This window comes from Adiantum capillus-veneris, chromosome 17 (genome assembly GCF_014529385.1).
Source record: "Adiantum capillus-veneris isolate H3 chromosome 17, ASM1452938v2, whole genome shotgun sequence".
NCBI classification, from domain to species: domain Eukaryota; kingdom Viridiplantae; phylum Streptophyta; class Polypodiopsida; order Polypodiales; family Pteridaceae; genus Adiantum; species Adiantum capillus-veneris.
In genome coordinates this window covers 2,288,082-2,295,628 of record NC_140947.1, presented here as the reverse complement: position 1 = coordinate 2,295,628, position 7,547 = coordinate 2,288,082, and the positions used below count along the sequence as shown (strand labels likewise).

Genomic DNA, 7,547 nt, shown 5'->3' with positions numbered 1-7,547 from the left:
TTGCAAGCTTGGAGCCGCTGTGCTCGTTGGTACAATTTCAAGAGCCTCACACAAAGTGCTTATTTGATATTATTGTGATATTCATACTATGTATGGCGCACACATTTGGGACCTAATCTAGACCATCATAGTCTAGCACATGTATGATGCAAGAGAGCTATGGAGAGACAATTGGTGACTAGAAGATGATCCCATGCAAGGCTGTAGTGTCACATGAGGTAGTGAACAAAATCGGGATCCCCACATCTAACATACACAGGTTGTGGGAGCTTTCTAGGTTATCGTTATGCTAGATATGGCCTCCAGTCATCTCAACAACCAGCCATGGGGGGGAGTTACTAGATGTTGGCACACACAGATGTCAACTTGGTTTTAGTTGCATTGCTTTACTACAGATAGATTGCCAACCTTTCACACATTTAGATGTTTAGAGATGAACTGGATCATCAGACATGACATGCATACTGCGGCTTCAACAAGGTTCTTGGAAGAGCTTTCTGTCATGATGCCATGGCCCATGAAGAGGGAGATAACTAAAGTTTTGGGGGCACAAACATGCTTTACTACGAAGCTTTACACACCCTAGCATAGGACCAAGCACCCACTAACAGGTAGGTGACGGATTCTTCCAGAATAGCACCCCAAGACACGTACAGCTATAGAGATTAGTAGATCTTGTTGCTCCTAAGAGGTTCTTTATAGAGGAAGAGATTGAGTTCATGTAATGGTTTAGGCCTATTGCAGACGAAAATGAAATTCCAATTCATTTCCTCTCTCTCTCTCTCTCTCTCTCTCTCTCTCTCTCTCTCTCCTTATGGCTGAAAATCAACCCAGCAAATGGTCAAGTCATGTTTGTGGCCGGTTTCTACATTCCTCACTATGACTCCAACTTCTATGCTTGCTTGAATATGGATAGAGATCAGCCCTTTGTTGAACTAGAGGAAGACATTGCTCATTACAAGGATCAAGGTGAAGTCATTGTTTTTGGGGACATGAATGCTCGCACAAATATGCTACAACACGATATACAACAAGTAGACATGCCGCATGTCTCAAGAAGAATGGATGACTCATACATGTATAATCGAAGTTCTAATGATGCAAAAGAAGTGGATCACTATGGAAAGTCACTTTTACATATGTGCAATAGTACCGGAATGCTCATTGCAAATGGTGTATCTCTATGACAAGGCACCAATGACTTTACATGTAGAAAGCACAACGGTGCTAGCGTGATTGACTATATGTTGTTCTCGGAAGCCACTCTAGAATGCATACAAAGCTTTACACTTGGTGAATGGAATCCGGAATCGGATCATAGGATGTTATGTATTGACCTCAAGTGTGGTAAACGGCCCGAGCATGTAGCCTCCAATCATGATGTGAATCATTTGTACCTACGTCTAGACTTCAAACGAGCACTTATATATGCTAATATGGTGGACCAAATGTTAAGCATGATCGAGCATCAAGAGAGCCCAACATTAGAATGCAAGTGGAAATTTTTCAAAGAAGTAATTTTCTCTTGTGCGAAGGAATGCTTTTCGGTGAAACACATGTCTTGCAAAAGGTCTAAGAAGGGTAGCACCAAGAAGAAATGGTTTGACATGGAATGTAGTCAAGCCCGAAAACGCTTGCTAAGTTTGGATGCAATCAAAAACAAAGAAGTTTACTTGGAATATTCACACACATACAAAGCACTTGTTCAAAAAAAGAGGAGAAGGTGGGAAGTCGAAAAACAACTTCTTTTAGCACAAGAGAAAGCACATGCATGCGGCAAGTTTTGGCAAAATCTAAAAGGCAAGCGCGTTGAGAGCTTTGGTGACTTGACTCTTGAGGATATCTATATGCATTGTAAGAATCTCTATGAGCAACCCAATGTTGATAAGATGGAGTGTTGTAGCTCCCTTCCGTTTATGTCTCCCTTCTTTACCATTGAAGATGTATGCCGCGCGCTTGACAAACTTGCTACTCCTAAGGCAGGTGACCTTCAAGGTGTCAAGGCTGAAATGATTAAATGGACAAGCAAGAAAACACGATATTGGATATGCGATATGTTTAACCTTGCACTTCAGTATGGCATGCCTCATGATTGGAATGCAAATTGGATCAAACCTTTGCACAAAGGAGGAGATGTAAATAGTGTGAACAACTATCGCACTATAATGGTTGGTTCTTTAATGGCAAAGTTATTTGGATGTATCATGGAGATGAAGATAAGTGAATGGGCTGAAAAGAATGGCAAACGTGCACTTGACCAAGCAGGTTTTCGAAAGCATCATAGCACTATTGATCACCTTGTCACTCTTAAAGTTCTTATGGAAGCGTCTCGATTGAAAAGAAAAAAGTTGTATTGTTGCTTTGTGGATTTCAAGAAAGCTTTTGACATGATACCACGAGGAAATCTTTGGAGACGTATGCAAAGCCTTCAAGTACCGAGAGAATTTATGCATGCAGTCTTTCGCATCTACCAAAAAGTGATATGTCGATTACGTATGGGAGATGGAATTTCAGAATTTTTTGCAAACACTATTGGTGTCAAACAAGGATGCCCACTTTCCCCAACTCTCTTTGGACTACTCATTGATGAATTGGAATGCATGGTTCTTGACTTTATGCAGCAAGAAGGCATAGAAGAGGTTAAGATTGGAAATGCGGTGATCATGCTTTTGCTTTATGCCGATGATGTAGCGCTCTTGGCATATACCTTAGAAGATGCACAAAAGCTTATGAGTGTCTTGGAACGCTTTTGCCTACATAGCGGGCTGATCGTGAATGGATCCAAAACCAAGGTTATGCTTGTAAAGACCCTCAATGATGAAAATCCATGCATTGTATATAACAATGAGAAACTTGAAGTGGTAGATCACTTCAAGTACCTTGGCCTTGAGGTTCCATCCAATCATAAATGAAAGGATTGTGCAATGCGTCGCTTGGAAGCCGGAAAGAGGGCCTATTATGCATTTGAGAACATGTGCAATGCAGGAGAGATCAAGTGTTGGGCTCTCAAAAAGTACCTCTTTGACACATTGGTGACACCGGTGCTTCTTTATGGAGTGGAGGTGTGGAGTGGAAGCATCGGGAAGTTTACTTGGAAAGAGTTTGAGAATGTCCAAAAGCGTTTTCTCACCAACTTTCTCCAAGTCAAGACACAAACACCCTACATACTCTTACTTCTTGAGTCCGGATTGCTTCCCATTGAAGTCTTGGGCATGCAAAGGGTTGTGGAGTACATGCGTAAGACACAACGTAGCCCTTTGCATCGACTTCCTAGAATCGCATATGAAGCAAGTCAAATGGTTCAAAAGACATGCAAGAGCAAAATACTAAGTTCGGGGTGGATGCTTGATATCAAGAAATGGTTTGGAAGATAGGATGCATGTCACTTGGTCAAAGATGCGTCGATCGACTCCCAAGTTAATGAGGCCTTCTTACAACGCCAATGTATCACGGCTTGGGAGAAATCCGGAGGTTCTCGCTTCAGCCATTACACCACACACGTTGCCCCAAACTACAAACCTCTCTTCTTCTCGGAACGAGGTAACCGAACCCATTCCTACATCCTTGAGCCCATTCCGTTGAGTGCGATCCGCACCATTGCCTCCATTCGTCTTAGCTCCCATTCTCTACGCTGCGAGACAGGACGTTGACCGGCGAGGAGTGTCATCGACTTTGCACCTTATGCCCTCGTCAAGTGCGAGAGAGTGAGTACCACACACTACTTGAGTGCTCAGCTTTTGATCACATTGAGTCCTCTTTTCCCCATATATTCAGCCATGATCTCTCCCTACATACCTTCCTCTCCCAACCACGATGTGGACTCTCTATTGCGACGCTCATTTCAACCATTTTTGAGCATCGAGAGTCACTTATGAACTCCACTCACACCACGTGACATGTTCATTTGGTCCCATAGGTCATATTTGACCTCTCAGGACGATAATAGAACTATCTATCTATCTCTCTCTCTCTCTCATAGGTCACTTTGGCCTTTTGAAGACGTTAATATAACATTTCATTTCATTTCTCTCTCTCTCCCTCTCCACATGTGCTACATTTTACACCCTCCAATTAGCACACGAAGGAGCTAGCTAGATTGATGCATTTGCATGGTTGTACTTCCCTCAACATATAGACATGAACATATCCCTAGTAGTAGTGCTCCACCCATACCATAGATTTCATCACCCACCAGACGTCCGCTCTTTTATTTTGTACCAGTCTGAACTATTTTGTCTTTTCCAATAGACATACACACATGTATACTTGATTTGTCTCATAGGCCAACTTCAAACTCACATAGACGTTAAAAAGCTCTCTCTCTCTCTCTCTCACTCATATGGCATCCTTAGAGTGGGATGTACCAACTCCCATGTATTCAATTGGTCCAATAGGTCGATTCGGCCTCTGTAGGACATAAATAAAAAACTCTCTATTGTTGTGCGGCAATTAAAACGTAATTTGACAGCAACTTGGGGGTGTCAATCAGTGCAAGTAATTCCCAATACATTGGGTGGGTAAGGGAATTCATGTTGATCCATAAGAACATATAGGTAATTCAGCACAAATATGTTCTCTTGAACCAGAGCGGATCTGAGCAAAAGATACAGTCCAAGTTTGAAAGAACTGTCAAAATTTTCCTTTTTTTTGGATCTTACAGATAACAGCCTACTGTCATTCATATAACCATTAAAAATGATTATTCTTCAGATTAATCATTTTCTCTAACTCAACCAGCATGCTTGGAACGGTCAGCTATATTCTGCAATCGGAATACTGTAAGCAAATATGTAGAATATGTACGGTTGCTTTCCAGCCAATGCAGTAATTAGTGAAGGGAGAACCTAATATGTACAATGGCAAGCAGAGAAGGCACGCTTTCCATACTGCCTGGACATGAAGCCGAGAGTTGTGTGATCTCAAGCCCACACTCTAAACGTACAATCTGTACTTCCAGAAACCATAAATTTGCATGCTGGATCAAACACAATGGCTTGCACTGCATCCTCATGACCCAGGAGCTCTGTTATGGATGAGACAGTTTCATTCACTTGAAAGCTGCATCAGAAGAAGCTGCAGTTTAGCTTATTTTTGTGTCAAACGACTCCACTAAAAGCATTGAAAAAGTTACTGCCAAAAAAAAGGGGTCAAGGATCTATCACTAGGAATGATAAATGCAAACCACTTAGAGAACAGAACAAGGGGTTGGACAACCAAAATATGAAAAGCTCTCTTGATCCCAGAGGGTTTATTTCATATCATAAATTTTCATACGCAACGAGAGCTCCAACACCACAGATAATATCTAAAGCAAGCTTGAAATAGTACTATAGAGCACTAAGAGCAGGTCCAGTCAACCCCTTACCTCTCTGCCTCTCATTTACCATCTTCTCCTTTTGGAGTTGCATATACACTTGGTCACACACTCACCCGCACCACTCCTCTCCACCTTGGCAGAGTCCCTGCTTGTTTCCTTGTGTCTCCCTTACCATCGCTTGGTTACTGCCTTCAGTATACCTTTGATTTTCCCATCAGGTGATATGATGTTTCTTAAAAAACCAAACCTTCGAAAAATGCAGGATAGCTGTACAATCACTTACTCTCCCAGAACTGCCCAGAATCTACATAGCTAATCACACCTGCTGGCTTTGCAATCAAATCCTTACATTCACCTCCACACACGCAGCGCACACACATCAGCTCACTTCAGCTGCTCACTAACACTTATCCAGACCACAAAGTGCACCCCTCCCGCCAGCTACTCTTTCACTCACTCAACATGGCCTTTCGCAGACATTAATACAGTATTTATATTTCTATTCCTATAATGCAAGTGCTTGTGGACGATCCGACACTCATCAAGACAACTTTATCCAGCCTCATGTTCCTCAGTCCCACTCTCCTCCTCAACCAACTCTCTTCTCCTTGTCACAACCACCCGGCCTAGCCAGATAATTTCTTTTCGAGCTGTGACGATCCTTCCCATTTTCCCCATCTCTTTGGCATTGATGAAGTGGAAGCCCAACATCTGAATATCACAAGCCTCCACTTGTCGGACCGTTTCCTTACCCACTAGTACCGGCATTATCCTCGTGCTTACTATGTCAAAGAGATCTATGACATTAACGAAGAGAATATTGAAGAACAGCCATGGAAATGAAAAGCTCGAGGCAAATTTGCATGGCTCCATAAAGAACTTCACTCTTCTGAAGCCCCTTGCAAGTCGCCCATCACTATGGATGACACATGGGACCTTCCCAAGCTAGGCGACTATAACACTGTTAGTTGTCAGGCTTCACCCCAGAAAAATCAGCTGGAAGGTTCTCCTCAGCTGGCACAAAGCTTTATTGGTAGCTTCTGGTTTCACGAACGCTCTGCAATTGACTACTCCGACATACTTCGCCAGTTTCCGGTGTCGTGCCGCTCCGCTTCCATGATGGGAAAAAGGTCCAGGGGATGCAAGTTTAGCTTCTTTGAAACCTATATGTATATTGAGCCGTGGCCAGGGCTTGATAACAAGCAATATTTGATGCTAAATGTATGTCGGATATAGCTTTAAGGGGCCATAACCTGTGTTTTTTATGATAAAAGTGGGTATGTCTGAGGTAATAAAAAATGGAAGTTTATGGATTAAAATTGTAGTGCTCAAGGTGCTCTACGGGCTTGTCTTTACAGCTCGTCAATTGGAGCTACGGTGAAGAAGTTATGCCAATTAGAAGTTGGGATTGATTGCAGATCTGTACCGGATTGGGCAACTGCAGATGAGGGATAGGGGATGAAGTAAATGCATAGGCATCAAGTGCTCGTTTTGTGGAGCACGTTGGTCTTTTCAGATCTAGAATCGGAGCTCTGGTTGCTAAAATAATAGCAGTTCAAGTTTCACCGGGGTCTAGTTCCGTACCAATTTGGTCGCCTCAGTGAGTGTGCGAACTAGGAGTTTTTGGCTATCGACCAGGTTTTGGAATGCGGTGCACTTAATAGGTCAATAAGCGGTCAATGAGCATCTTGCATCGAATGTCATCTCATACGTTGCATCTCATACGTCCCAAAAGCACAAGAACTATGGCCGCCCGAGAGTTTAGTAAGTGGGAAATGGTAAAAGAAAAAGAGGGAAGGCGTTTTGCCAAATGCAATCACCTATACTTGCATCTTGAGGGCATGTGGCACTGCCTTGGTGGACATGTAAACTAAATGTGGTGCACTACAAAGGCCGTCTGCCCACCATGTCAATGGCTGCCCGTTTGAAAAACAACACACACAATGTGTGTGGATGGAGGGGAAAATAATGGAGGAGGAAGTCGACAGGGCGACGAGCAGCGAGAAAGGGGAGAAGAGGGCTCGCGCTGGGCTATACAGGGCTCGGACGCCGTCGAGCATGAAGCGAAAGGCTTAGGTGCCCCTTTTCGGCACAACTCTCGCCGGATTCAGTGCTCCTCCTGACTCGCGATGCCAGGTCATCATTTGGTTACACACGCCCCTAGCAACAACGGCGCCATCATTGCTTAAGGGGAGAAGGGGCATTTTTAAGAGATGGGGAATAAGGTTCG

The 7,547-nt window shown here is 43.3% G+C and overlaps 1 protein-coding gene across 5 annotated transcripts in view; it reads right to left on the bottom strand.

The window, feature by feature from the left end:
- Positions 1-4,403: 4,403 nt before the first annotated feature.
- Positions 4,404-7,547, bottom strand: part of LOC147436718 (flagellar WD repeat-containing protein Pf20-like) — a 133,826-nt gene continuing 130,682 nt past the window's right edge. For 2 of the 5 annotated variants that reach the window (XM_086486158.1, XM_086486162.1), the window contains one exon: positions 4,404-5,058. In XM_086486158.1, coding sequence (XP_086342284.1) covers positions 4,920-5,058 — 139 coding nt within the window. In that variant the 3' untranslated portion in view covers positions 4,404-4,919. The remainder of the gene's footprint in view (positions 5,059-7,547) is intronic. The other 3 variants (XM_086486161.1, XM_086486159.1, XM_086486160.1) reach the window with 3 other exon arrangements.